General features: G+C 36.7%; 1 protein-coding gene across 2 annotated transcripts in view; it reads right to left on the bottom strand.

Moving 5' to 3' along the window:
- tarbp1 (TAR (HIV-1) RNA binding protein 1) overlaps positions 1 to 14,345 on the bottom strand; it is a 38,880-nt gene that overhangs the window by 3,740 nt on the left and 20,795 nt on the right. Inside the window, exons 18-27 of one of the 2 annotated variants that reach the window (XM_055170524.2) lie at positions 14,169 to 14,240; positions 13,960 to 14,080; positions 13,669 to 13,779; positions 10,181 to 10,333; positions 7,366 to 7,452; positions 7,076 to 7,275; positions 5,847 to 5,928; positions 5,585 to 5,756; positions 5,187 to 5,366; positions 257 to 381 (exon numbers count right to left, since the gene is read on the bottom strand). In XM_055170524.2, the coding sequence (XP_055026499.2) occupies positions 257 to 381; positions 5,187 to 5,366; positions 5,585 to 5,756; positions 5,847 to 5,928; positions 7,076 to 7,275; positions 7,366 to 7,452; positions 10,181 to 10,333; positions 13,669 to 13,779; positions 13,960 to 14,080; positions 14,169 to 14,240 (1,303 nt within the window). Of the gene's footprint in view, positions 1 to 256; positions 382 to 5,186; positions 5,367 to 5,584; positions 5,757 to 5,846; positions 5,929 to 7,075; positions 7,279 to 7,365; positions 7,453 to 10,180; positions 10,334 to 13,668; positions 13,780 to 13,959; positions 14,081 to 14,168; positions 14,241 to 14,345 lie in introns of both variants that reach the window. The other variant, XM_055170523.2, reaches the window with a different exon arrangement.

Here is a 14,345-nt window from a genome sequence, read left to right on the forward strand (position 1 = left end):
TGGACAATTGATTTAAAGCTGGCAAAAAATAGCAATGTAATCTGTCTGTCTGACACAACATCAAATTCATTTATGAGTGAACTTGAAAAAGAAAGACAAAGATAAACAAAGCAAAAACTGAACAAACAGAAATTTTATCTAGGTTATCTACTTTATACACACACACACACACTCACACACAAACATGCATGCACACACACACACACACACACACACACACACACACGCAGGCACACGCAAACACATAAACACACACCTCCAGTAATGGCAACCACAACTCTGATGACACACTGAGCGCCTGAAATTGTTTGTCATTAATGTGTTTCAGACTGTCCAGAACCAAAGCTTTGGCCCGAAAGATCTCGCATGTCCTGCATAAACCTGAAACAGACACAGAAACACAAAATGTTTGATTTTAACACATCTACAAATTAATAATAGTAACTACAAACATACTTTCACCTTTGCAAACGTAGCTTTAATGGACTTGACTTGTGAATGATTTAAAACCGTCTAAGGCTGAATTTACACTGCAGATCTCAATGCCAAATTCTTATTTGTTGATTTTGTTGACGACCCGCTTACATCATCTTTTAAAAGCGACTTGTATCTGATATCTGCATTTACACTTAACACTTGGCAAAACAATTCAAGGTAGAGATGCTGACCTAGAACATGTTAAACAACAGAGGAAGTTAAATATCCCAATCTGCAATGAACTCAGACAAAATGATTAAACAAGATTATAAAGCTTTATTTCTGTAACATGTGATCGCGGGTGGTGTCATGTGTCAGAATCGCATTTTCAATAACGCATGGCACGTCTTGACATGGGAAAATCCGGTCTGTCTGCTTACATTTGCAGATACGAATGCACGTATGCGATTCATATCTGATTTATTTCCAAATAAGAATAAGTGTATCTGACATGTTTTCTTGTAAATGAGAATTTTTTTATCAGACTCTAAATGGATTCTGCCAACAAACCGGTATTTCTGAATGTCCTTATTGAACGAATAATATGTGCCGAGAGCATTTGGTTAATATTATCCAATTTTTGGCAGATGTGGCATTTAGAGGCTTTTGCATCTGAGATCCTCAAATTTACAAACAATCAAAAAACTTCAATCCATGTTATTAAACTGAGCATGACTTGTTTCAGTGCTTGTATTCATTATTTACCTCACATAGTCTGACTTTCTTAACTGTATGTGGCTTTCTTTATCAGCTTTATTAATCGGTTATTCATGATACACAACAAACAGATAAAACTGATATGAAAACCACACGCTTATCAAACCAAGACCCAGCTGGATTGAATGTCTGAATGAGAGAAAGGCTTTTATAATGAGCTTTTGTTAAGACTGACACAGACGAGATGCGGATTGTTTCCTCTCAATTTCATTACGAGACATTTAACACACAGGCAAAACGTATTAAGCGAAAACACCACAAGACATTACAACATCATCTGAGCAGAGAACAAAGCTTTCACATAATTAATAAAATTAACCCTTAACTGGACTTTACTTCAATATTTTGCATGTACATTTTAATCTATCATGACAAACTATATATCGTTGGAAAGCTCTAAAGGGCCGTTCACATTATAACATTAACTACCGTATATAACCATAACTATATTAGCGTCACCAGACGATAACGATAAATTTATGCTTATTTACATTTACACAATGGGTAACCAGCAGCAAACAGTGAATCTAATAGTTTGTGTAATACCATATCTTACCTATTTCACTGCGATTTCACAGCAACTGCATCAGCGCTGGATACCTGGGGTAATTTTATGTTATGGACCTCAGCAATGAGTTTCTCCACTGTCATTTCAAGTGTGCATGCACTTGAAGTTAAAATAGATTTGATTGTCTATCAGTGGTTTATTGATCATCAAGTGGGGAAAACATTGCTCAGAATGTGATCCCAAAAATATCTTTCATTTTGGGCCCTATTTTAACGATCTAAGCGCATTGTCTAAAGCGCACAACGCAACGTCTTAATGGGCGTGTCCGAATCCACTTTTGCTAATTTAACGACGGGTAAAATGGTTTGTGCGCCGAGCGCATGGTCGAAAAGGGTTGGTCCTATTGTAATGGGAGTATTTGGGGCGTAACGTTCAATAAACCAATGAGAGTCTCAGCTCTCATCCCCTTTAAAAGCCAGTTGCGCTGGCGCTATGTCTAATCCCTATTTACGGACGGACTTTGTAAGCTGAAAAACTAAGCAGAGGAAGAAGATCCCCAGTTTAAGATTAATGTTAAAAAGAATTGTGTTGTTTTTCACTTGTATTGAAATTGTAAATTTTTTTATTAAAACCTTTAAAACCCGTTTTCTTTTAGTCATGGAAGTAAAAAAGCAGGCTTTTAATTGCTTTAAATGTATGGCTATCCAATATCATCAAAAAATAATTTACAAGTATGTAAGATAAGGTTTGTAGTCTAAAAATACTTTATTTGTAACAAACAGGAGATAAAGAATTTACAAACGGCTCTCCGCACGTTTCAGCACTTTGGACAGCGTTTTTTTAGCAAAGAGTTTTTTTTAGCATTACTTAAAAATGTTTCTCATCTCGCCATATCCACAGGTACAGAGTCATCATATACAATAAATCCGTGAGGTAGCATTAAAAAAACATTTAAAAACAGACGTATTTGTTTAAAGCAAAGCATTTATTTACTTACAAGGCTGCAGGTGAAGCAGCTCTTTGTGCCTTTTAACGTCTCATAATTAGTCCTCATTTATGTCCAAGAGACTCAATAATAATCTTTTACATTCAATCCTTTAATCTTCCATATTTAAAAGCATTTTTGTGCTGCTGCGCATTCATGTACTTTGTGATAAGCAAACCCGCGTTGTCCTCCCGTTAAGGCGCATAATACTTATGCGCTCTTTAAATAACATAAAACACATTGCGCCATTGACTTTAGACTTTAGAGCAGGTTTTTGTTGGTCAATGGCGTAGTCTATTTTAGTTGCCTCAAAATAGCAACGCGCCAACAATGCGCCTGAACACACCTCGTTTTTCAGACCAGAACGCCCATGTGCGCAAAGGGGGCGCAAATGCATTTGCTATTTAAACAACGCGGCGCTAAACGTGAAAATTATGGTGGAAACTAGCGAAAGACACTTGCATTGCGCCGGGTGTAAGATAGAGCCCTTAATCTTTATTGTTTAGTTGTGATCTGAATTGCGCTATTCTCTTTAATTCTTTTCCTACCATTGACGATTTATCTCGTCAATTAAGAGAAAACATTTGCATGAAAAAACGTGTTCCTGGTGAGTTTTTATGATAATCTGTGTTAGGATTATCCTGCCATTATCCACTTACCTAATTTTTAAATAACTGAAGAAAAAAAAATACTTTACTAATTTTAAACTCTGTATGTTTTGATAATCATTTTGATTCTGATTTCTAACAAAATGCTTTCACAAAAATTCAATAATTCCAGCTTTTTGCAAAAAAAAAATTTATTTATACAAAAGTTTTAGAATAAAATGCTGGCGGGCAACTTAAATAAAAAACATTAAAACCATTTTCAAAACCATATTTTTTATAGTTATCGTTATAATGCGAGTGGCCCTTAAGAATGAAGTTTTCATATTTCAAAACATTTTAGCAGTAATAATAATGCAGTGACAGTAATTTATTAATTTCTGACAAGAGTATGCAGCAAACCGTTGACACCTAGTGGCCGTTGTTGGTAAAACCATAAAAAGTGTAACACAAATAGGGGTGGCACGGTTCACAAAACCCTCGGTTCGGTTCGTATCACGGTTCTATGGTCACGGTTCTCGGTTCAGTACGGTTCTTGTTGTTATTTTTTCTTTTAATTTTTAACACTCCAGAAATGTATTATCTTATTAATGTATTAATTATCCATAATTTAGGATACAGTATTAAAAAAGTTATATCATGTAATCATGCACAAACTGAATTTGACTTTAAGCACATTATTGGAACCATCCCTGAGGAAAGCCAGGTGAGATTTTGATACAGCAAGAGGGAAGACATTGATGATTTCAACATGCTTTTCATTTATTTGGCAAAAAAGTGAATGTGTATTGCCATCTACATGAACTTATGTGCATTTTTAGCACACAAAGATAACTTGCATTTCTCAAAATCCCAACTTCAGTGTAACTCTAAGATTTATCACTGAGAGGCTGCTTAAATACCGCAGAGAGTATATGTGGACGAGAGAAAAACATAACGTTTACACCTGTAATATTTAAATCTGTCTCTTTTGTCCACTTTTGACCATTTCTGTCCTGATTACTTTAAGGGGCAGTTTATGAAATAAGATCGCGCAACTTTCACGCGGTAGCAAAATGACTTCGCGGAAATCAGCCGCTTTCGTTTTATCAATGAAAGGTTAAAAATAGCGCTGAATACGAAAAGACGTAAAACAGTGTTCATTACCTCAGATTAGATAAATGGTCGAAGAGAAGGCTGTCGTCGCGTGTGGCTGTTTTGAACACATTCAACCCATAGCCTGCAGTTCTATCTATTGTTTTATTTCCGCTGTCATCATAGGTAACATGAAATAAAAAATGTTTCCACACACCAAACTTATACGACGCTGGGGCATCCTCCAACTCCGGGCAGACTTCCATTTCTCTCCCTCTTGCCATTTCTACACGTAACATGACCGGCAGCACTCACTCTCCACAGCAGTCACCTCTTCTTTCGCGCTATCCGCGAAAGGGAAACACGCTATCTGGGGTCACATACAGGGCAAGAGGCTACATTGCGCATGCCATGAACCGTTGAACCGTACGGCACACACGCGCTCCGAACCGAGACAAGCGAACCGAACGGTTCGGATTTTTTTCATGAACCGTGCCACCCCTAAACACAAACCTACATTTTTTGTGATAATTTTATGTATACAATATATACTTTCTTGAATTATTTTTATACTGCTAAAATATATTTTAAAACTGCTATGACAATTTTTTATTTAATATTTTCACCTCCAGACACGTAAATAAAAAAACTTTTAAAAGTCTTCTTTAAAACAAGACCAAGATTAGTTATATTAATTTAAAGGTGTACATCACCTTTTCACCCCTCCAGCTCAAAAAGGGCTGCGCCAGTAAACAAAAGTGTGAAGATGCAATGGGGTGCATTTACTGACAGCGATTTCAGCATGGTTTTATTGTCTTACCACCGAGATTGGTTGGCTTGTCGATGAGAGATGCAACCACCAGGAGGTCGCTGGAGAGTTTGCCCAGGCGTGCTGCCCTCTGCTGGGCCATGAGTTCAGGTTCCTGCTCCTGCACGCTCAGCTTCCACGGAGTGATTTTCTTCTGAACTTCTGCCCAGCGCTCCTCCTGCTCCATCTCACCTATCAGACAAAAACGACATTACTGAACTGCTTTTCTGCATCCGAAATCACCTTCAGTCTTACTGCCAAAATCATTATGCATAATGAGTAGTTATGTTCATGCAAACAAAAGTATGTGAGAAATCTTCTACTACTTCTGCCAAGATTTCTTAGCATGTATTAGATGGTTCTCATTGACTTTATACGAGTGTTTTCTTGCTGCCCTCTGGTGGTGTTACCTTTATCCTGCTGGATCCAATCTCCAGACTGATGCTCGCTCAGATCCATCACGGGGTTCTTTAAAGGCAGGCTGGCACACAGGGGAAAGTTAACAAAGCTCTTAAATTTCCACACTGGAAGCCACTCATCTTCTGCCAGCTCTGAGAGACGAGGAAAGGTCTCAAATATTGTCTAGGGGAACGGAGAACGTGATTGGGCTACATTAGAGCACAGAAGAGATCAGATTTTTTACATGAGGGAGACGTGTGTTTGAGATCTCACCTCCACACTGTAATCCCTGATGGGATGGAAAACACTAAAGAAGAAATGATCCTGGATTCTTGACCAGTTTTTCATGGCATTGCTGGGGAAAAGACAGATGAGTAGAGTGGTTACTATAATATCTATGCCAGGGGTCTTTAACTACTCTTCTTCGAGGGCCAAATTTAAAAAATTTAAATATGATGCGGGCCAAACTTTTCCTCTTATTTTTTACTTTTACCTATTATATATATTATTATTATGTGTGTTATAACCTATGTTGTTTTTGTTAATTTTTGTTATAGGTCAAATATTAAAAAACATGCCTTTTCCAAAAAGATGCACACTTCTTCAGTATTTTGCCTTTTAATTACTGAAAACTAACATATTTTTGTATAGCCCAAACTATAATGCAGAGCTATTAAACTTCTTTTGTTTATAACTGTTTAACTTTCATAAATTGTTACATTTCAAGTATTCACAACATATAGCCAGACTTCTCTTTCTTTAAAAAAAAAAAATATGTTTTAAGATATATCGGCTAAACTGCCTTTTCATTGTACACTACATTCGGACGTGACTGTCTGAGTTCGCCCCCTAGTGGCAGTCATAATGAAATATCAGTTTTATTGTAAATCCATGCCAACATGTGAGAGAAGCTCATTCTAACGCAAGAGCTTTTAATCTATGAAGATATTTATGCTTAACTATCTGAAAACTTTTTAAGAACTTTCTCCAACTGAACTTTAACTACTTTGTACATTTATTCAGAAATAAAGCTTGAACAGAATGTGAGATGCTGTGCGCTGTGTTTCCAAGTCTTCTGCTTTTTGGCCGAGTTCAAATTTGGGCTACTTTAAACCATTTCAGCGAGTTGATTTTGTTGTGGGTTAAAGATAAAAGGATTTTGTTAATTAGTTATTGGCATTTGGGCTGTGAATAGTCATTGGGATGATTTTGGGCTAGTTTTGAATGTTCACTGGGATGATTTTGATAGAGGAGTCTGGCAACCCTGACTGTGCATTTGTGCAGACGTTTGGTTCAGATTATATTGAATGTGCATGTAAACAAACATTTTAATCAGATTGCAGTGTTTAGGGTGCATGGAAACAGTATTGTCATAATTTGCAATTGGATTAAATTCAGTTGGATTGACAAAAGTTTGTGCATGTAAACATAGCTATGGTAGCAGAAATACAGAATTTAAATATGATAAAATAATTTATGATTCTAATGCAAAAAGTCTGTACCCAGTGTTTTGCATGGCTTCAGCCTGATGTAAGCAAGCCTGGACCACTGTGGTCAGACCGCCCAGTTTTTCTTCACTGAACACATCTGCGTCTTTCAGATCCCAAACCTTCTTGAGGGCGAGCAGGGCGTAGAGACGGACACTGAAGTTATGGCTGAAACACCACTGCAGGGTCACCTCCACGCCTCTCTGCCACTGAACCTGCTGAGAGAGAATAACACCATTTTTTAATACTACTGAAGAGTGAGAAATCTCTTCTAGTCACACGAAGTAGAAATATTCATATAGTACCTTCTCATCCAGTTTTGGGAGGAGGATGTTCAAATGCACGAGGACTGACAGAAATGTGCAGATACTCGTTTTTGTCTTCTCTTGATCCTTCAAAGGAAAATAAATTTGTCTGTCATTTTCTTGGTAAAATATTTTATTTTGATGTACTGAGAAAATTATAAAAGTAATACTTTGTAGGTTGAGTGTAAACCCTGGCATTTTTAAAACATTGCTTTAGTTTGAAGTTCCTTAGAGGTGCCAAAGAATACTTAAGCAATATCGCTCGAGTAGGAGTGTGATATAGCTCTATATCATCACGGCTGTGATTAGGCCAGAGGCACGAGGCCGCAGGCCGAGTGCCGGAGGCAATCACAGCCGTGATGATATAGAGCTATATCACACGACTCCGAGAGCGATATTGCTTTTATACAACAGTTCGACGGCACACGTTTGAAAAACGAAAACTAGAAAACAACAACGGAGTTATTTTAAAAGCTTCTTTGTTTGAGAACTACTTCTTCCGCCACGGATTTGAGGGCGGCCAGAATGACAGGTAAAACTTTCGGCTGCTTTGAAGCTCATAACAACTCAATGGACGGAAAAGCCGTTACCTTATATTACCGTTTCTTGGTCACAAAGTGTAGTTTTAAGATTAGTTCAGTCGAGAATGTATATGTATTATATTTAAATCTGCAGTCGATTAGTAAAGATAGCGCCTGTTTGAACGTTTGCTTAGTGAGATTCGGTACGAATGAGAACCAAAGCATGAGCGGACATCAGTGTTCACTCGCCCCGCTGACCACCGCCCTCTCTGGGTTACATCTCTGAAAGAGATACCCTGGCTCTCATGTTGGCCTTGTTTGTTTATGATCGTCAAAATGAGATCAAATCAGCAGTATTTGGTGTCATGATCAAACTATTACTTGTTTTTTAATTCATATTTAGTGTCTTTTGTGTTGTTATTGTTTTGGCGCGAGGTAAAAGTTAATAAAACTACTTGTATAACGTTACTATTGCTTTCTCACTTATTCTTAACGTGATACGAGCACTCGATTATTATTATTAAACTTTGTTCTTGTCAGTACTATATAAAACGGTTTTTTATAAGTGTCAGAGAGATGTTTTTGCATGCTGCTTATAAATATACCAGTGGCGATATCTCATAACATGTTTTAATAGTCACGTCAGGATAAAATAAATGATCAATGTCCACATTTAAAAGCTGCGGTGCTTACCTGCAGTTCCACGGTGTTTTCGCGTTCTGATAAGAAATATAGCTCCAGAAAAAAACGAGTGTTTATATTCCTCTTTCCAAGTGTTAATCGTCGACACGATGTGACAAGACATTAATCCCATTAACTTTAACGTAACATCCAATAATAACTTCCGATTGGGGATTCACAGACTGATTTATGAGCTAGTAAACTAATGAGATGCACGGAGAGTGATTCAAACAGCGCGTCTGTGTTTTTCCATTCAGAGATGAGCCTGCTTAGGACCTCCATTCACTAGGTGGCGGAATGATACGAAAGGTGAAGCGGTTACTGTGCCGATATTAGCACAATATCGCATAGCTCTTAGCCAATCAGATTCGAGAACAAGAAAGAACTGTTGTATAAATTTTAATAATCTGTTAAATTGTCCTCCGATATCTACATTAGTGGCGGCTCGTGACTGCTCTTCCGAGGATGCGCTAATTCAAAATAAGTTTTCGGGATTGTCACGTTTGTGGTTCCCTTTTCCAAAATATGTGTCATGTGTGTGGAGAGATCCTGTGTGCGTCACGCGTTTTGTCAAAATAAGTGCCTGCTGGAGACGCGTCAAAACCGTTTATGATAAAAGAGACGGTCACGTTCCCTAAATACACGCAAGTCACTCCCTTAACAGTAAACTCTACGCATGAGATTGTGCGAGTTTCTCCTTTCAAGTTCAAGTTCAAGGCAGCAGGCACTTATTTTGGCATGACACATGATGCACACACGATCTCTCAAAGCGCAGAACACATATTTTGAAATGACGAAGCACACACATGACGGGCTACTTACATGTTGTGACGAACTTCGCATCGTGCGCTTTAAAAAAATAAGTCACCAGCCACCACTGATCTACATAAAAGGTTTGTGACTTTATTAAGTGCAAAAATGATCCAAAGTCAGTTTTTCATGTCCATTTACAACACTACGATTTGCCCTTAGATTGAAATGGTCAATTATTAACTTATTTGAAAGTGTTATGAATAATTATGTCGAGCTCTGCACTGATTGGCTGCTTCTCAGAGCAGTTCAGTAGCTCTGTGTGTGTGTAAACAGATCTTATGTTTGAGTCTGTATTAGATGAAGTTACAGATTCTGAGGAATAGTCAATTGTTTGGAGATTGTTAATGGACATTTCTGAGTGGTAAGTTTGTGGTTTTTTTTCAGTATGGACCTGCAAAACGTAACTGTACGTCAATAGTAGAACTTTAGACTAAACGTTAGCATTTAGCATTAATTAGCATATAGCATTAAGTAACATAAAACATTAACTAGAATATAGCGCTAACTCAACAGTCACAACTGTTTTTAACATTGTGCTTAATTTAATGTTGTGGTGTACATCTGGACTGTAACGTCACAGTTGGTGTTATGTTGTGATTGGTCTGTTTTCCAGCTGTCTTTTGTATGCACGAGATTTACATAAGGAGGAGGAAACAATCGTGTTTGAGGCTCATGATAAATGAACACAACTCTTATTATTTATCATAAATACAGTTTTACATTCTATGGCACCTTTAACATGTCAGTTTCTGGCTCAGCCAATGGCAGGAGTTTGGGACGGGACGACTGTTCAGACTCACCATATTGAAGCAGTTCCAGAGGCTCTGAATGTGTGATGGGTTCTGATGGAGGATTAAGATCAAGGTCCACTCTATGAGATATTTAACTGAAGCCTGGTTACTGCAGAACCCAGCCTCACAAACACGACTCAACACACATTCTGATACAAACTCCTGTAACAATATAAACAAAACACACTTTTCAATTATATGAGAAGACTATATTACAAGTATATTACTGTATAGTTGCTAAAGACATTGGATACAAAGAGTTAAGAGGTAATTAAAAGTATTTATTTAATTAATTATGTGATATAATTTATGACATTTTTATCAGATGCATTAAAAAAGAGTTTGCCTTAAAATAAAAATTCTCTCATCATTTACTCTCCCTCATGCCAACACATTGGTATTTGACTATCTTTTTAAAGGAATAGTTCACCTTAAAATATCATAAACTTACCCCTGTGTCATTACAAACCTGTAAGTCATTCTATCGTCTTTAAAACACATTTTTAGATATTTTTGATGAAAACCGGGAGGCTTGTTACTGTCCCGTAGACTGGTTTTCAACCGATACTATTCAAGCCCACAAATTAATGAAAGATATAAAAACGCACACTCAATCAACCATGGAGGAATAAAGTCATTAGTTTTGTGTTCTCCTCACTTCATAATATTCCAATTGAACCAATGATGGCACATAGACTGTTTTGGCGATGTCTTTCATTGTTTTCTTGGTTGAATACCAGTCTAAGGAGCCTTCAGGCCCATACGGCAAAAAATATTATAAATAATGCAAAAGATGTTTTGTAGAAAGTAAAGCTAAATTAATATATTTTTGAATTTGAAAATATATTTTGTTTCAACCTTTATATATCAAAATTACATTTCAAAATGTATTTCAAGGGCAGGCAATTACAACCCATATGGCAAGAAATGTCTTCTTGGCTAAAATATATTTTAAATATATTCTAAATACAAGTTCATTTTATAAAGCATAATTTTAAAGTTAAAAATATTTTTTATGTTAACCTTTTCACACCTGTTTTGTTTTCTAACATAGGTTTTTCTTCCAATGGGACATGAATATATTTCCTTGGTTTAAAATATGGAGGACTCAATATATAAAACAGCCCGTTTATATTTTTTTTACAATTGCACAATTTATGACGATATCCAGATAAATGTCAATAAATATTGTTGAGTCATCTCGTCAATAAAGAGAAAACGCTTCTCTTTATTGTTCTTTATCCTCAAATGCATATTTACACTATTATCCACTAGGTGGCGATCTTACCCAACTTAAACACTGACGCATTTACTCAACACTAAAACACAGTGTAATTAGATCATGGCTCTGAATCGGATCTCTTACAAACATTCTTCACAAAAATTGAATTATCTCAGCTTTTAGTTGAAAAATTTGAGAGGTGATAAGAGAACAAATGAAGGTAGGATGAAACATTTTTTTGTTGTTGTTGTTGTTTGAAAGCGGAGGGTCTGTTCTTTCATTTGATATATTTTATGTTTATTTAAAGAAGAACATTTTCCTTGAAGGCATTAAACTAAAACTGCTATGCATATGAAGTAACCGTTTTCTAAAAGCAATAAGCCCCGCGAAGCAGTGGTGTTACAGTGCATTTTGTAACAGCTAAAGGGCTTCGTGTCGTGCCTAACAACGCCCCTTAGCTGTTATAAAATGCACTGGTAACTCACTGCTTCCTGGGGTTATTGCTTTATTTTAAATGCTTTAACATATATTTATGTTTAAAATATATTTCAAAATATATATAAAATGGTCAAAAAATATATTATTTAAACATATTTCAAAATATATTTCAGCAAATGTATATTTTTTGGCCACTTTTTGTATATTTTGAAATATATTTTTTGCCGTTTTTTTAATCAAAAATATAGAAAATGTGTTACGAAGACTATCGAAGGACTTTTAGGTTTGGAACAACATGCCGTGAGGTGATTCATGATACAATTTTTATTTTTGTGTGAACTATCCCTTTAACAACTTTATATTAAAATGCTGCCATGTTTTATCTTCTAAGTAAGCTCAAAATATGAATAAAATATACAAAAAAAAAATATTGTTTTGCTTCAGAAGCAAGCAGCAACTTTCCGGTCTCTACTGTAAATCCAACACATAAGTGATTTAAACTTGAATTAATCTGCTGGCCGCTACAGACTGGCTCAATCCCATAGACCCCAACTGTTTAAATGGACAACTTTACAAAAAATATGTTTACAGCCTGGTACAAAAACTGTTTTGGTCTCTATTTTGGCCTTTGACAACTGTGAGGGGGGGTGAATTATTTATAACTCATTCGTTTAAATTATATTAAGCCTTAAAGGGGGGGTTTAATGGTATTTCAAGCATTCTGACTTATTAACACAGTTATAGAGTTGTTTCCTCATGCTAAACGTAGGCAAAGTGTCAAAACTGCAGTTGGGCGTGTTTCAGAGTATTTCTGTGCCGAATGCACTTCGCCAGGGTTCGTACAAGTTTCGGCTAGTTTTTTTCGATTACAGTTCTAACTGACGTTTCAGGGGTTTTCGATACGTATCACTTCTTTATATGGGCTTCCGCCGGAAAACTTCCCCCGGAAAACCCCGCCCACCCGTCAGTCAGCGGGAGATGCTAGAGCTGCTAACAGCTTATCACGCCACTCAGCTTTGTTTAATTTCAAAAGTCAACAATGGCACAACAAGAAGTGTGTTTTTGGATGTAAGGAGAAGACATCCAGCCTTTTGGAAACAATGGATATAGTTTATTATCCGGATTAGCAGCGGAGTTTTGCGTGTGTGTTTGATGCGGTGGATTTTCAGAACCGGGTCATGACGAGTTACACGTGGTAAGTAAGACTTTTGTCTTATGTTGGAAATAGGCGCGTGTATATTATATAAATGACACGAACAAGAAGTGAAACATAAGATAAAAAAGTGTTGTATAGTGTTTCATGACAAGTAATCGCTCCTCCAGCGGTAGTAACTCCTCCTTCTTCATTTTTTCGTATGTTATCGTAAAGATTCGGTAAAGCTAATCTTTCTTTTATAAATCTGATTAAACTAAAGACTCTTCAGAGATATAAAGGATGTCATACTACTCTATAGCTACTCCAGATTAACATCAGAAATGCAGAAACAGTGTGTGATAGGTGAGCTTTAAAGTTCTGCATAATTAAGGGCGTGGTCACTTGATTCACAGGTGAATTGCCACAGCTGTCACTAAAGTCAAGCTAAGTGGGCGTGGTTTCACCTCAGCTCCACCCACATTCCACCTCTTTGCCCATTTTTGGTTATCAGGGAGTGACACATGGTAATCATTTGATTTGTATTTAATTGTTGCCCTTCTTCAAATGTAGTTATCCACTTTTTGTTAAAAGTATTAAGTAAAAAAGTGAACCTACCTGCTTTATCACAAAAGGCTTTGCTGTATTTGAATCAGTTTAAATTAGGTGTGAATTAATATGCATGAGCGTGTGCACACATCTAACCGTTGTCAGTTTCGGCAGTAACAGCAGCAGCGTCTGCCACACGCGGTTCTTTACTCTGTGCTGGATGGAGTTGCTATAGTAACGTACTTTGGATTTTGAAATCTCTTCGTCCTGTGATGAGGAAATAAAAAACAAGAGAGTGCTTTAATCAAAAAAACACATGCAATAGTCATGAGAAGGGACATTTAAAAAGAATTGAACATTCACTTCTTTATTAGAAAGCACTGATGGGGTGTTTAACAATTCAAAACCCAATTTCAAGCAAGAGCTGTTTTAAAGGATTCAACAAACCTTTTTCAGCAGTCGCTGCACGAGCTCTTGCATCAAACGCTGGTGAAGCTGATTGGATGGATTCAGACGGCACAAGAAAGCCAAAACACACACGCGAGGAAACTGATCGTCTCTGTTATCACTGAAAATAAAAGGGATTTATGTGTTCGTAAAGCGTATATGATGACTGACAGATCTGTTTATTATGAACAGAAAGTGTTGTGGTTCACCTCTTGACGGCTGTGTTCGCTGCACAACTATCACCAAGCTGCTCGATGTAGCTTTGAACTTCCTGAATCAGTCTGAAAGCAAGAGAAAACCTACTGAATGTTTCTGCTTTCAAAAACATCAATACATTTTTAATTAGAAAAAAATAGTTTTCTGAAATCCTACAACTTTTATAAATG

This window comes from Misgurnus anguillicaudatus, chromosome 11 (genome assembly GCF_027580225.2).
Source record: "Misgurnus anguillicaudatus chromosome 11, ASM2758022v2, whole genome shotgun sequence".
Classification (NCBI taxonomy): Eukaryota; Metazoa; Chordata; class Actinopteri; order Cypriniformes; family Cobitidae; genus Misgurnus; species Misgurnus anguillicaudatus.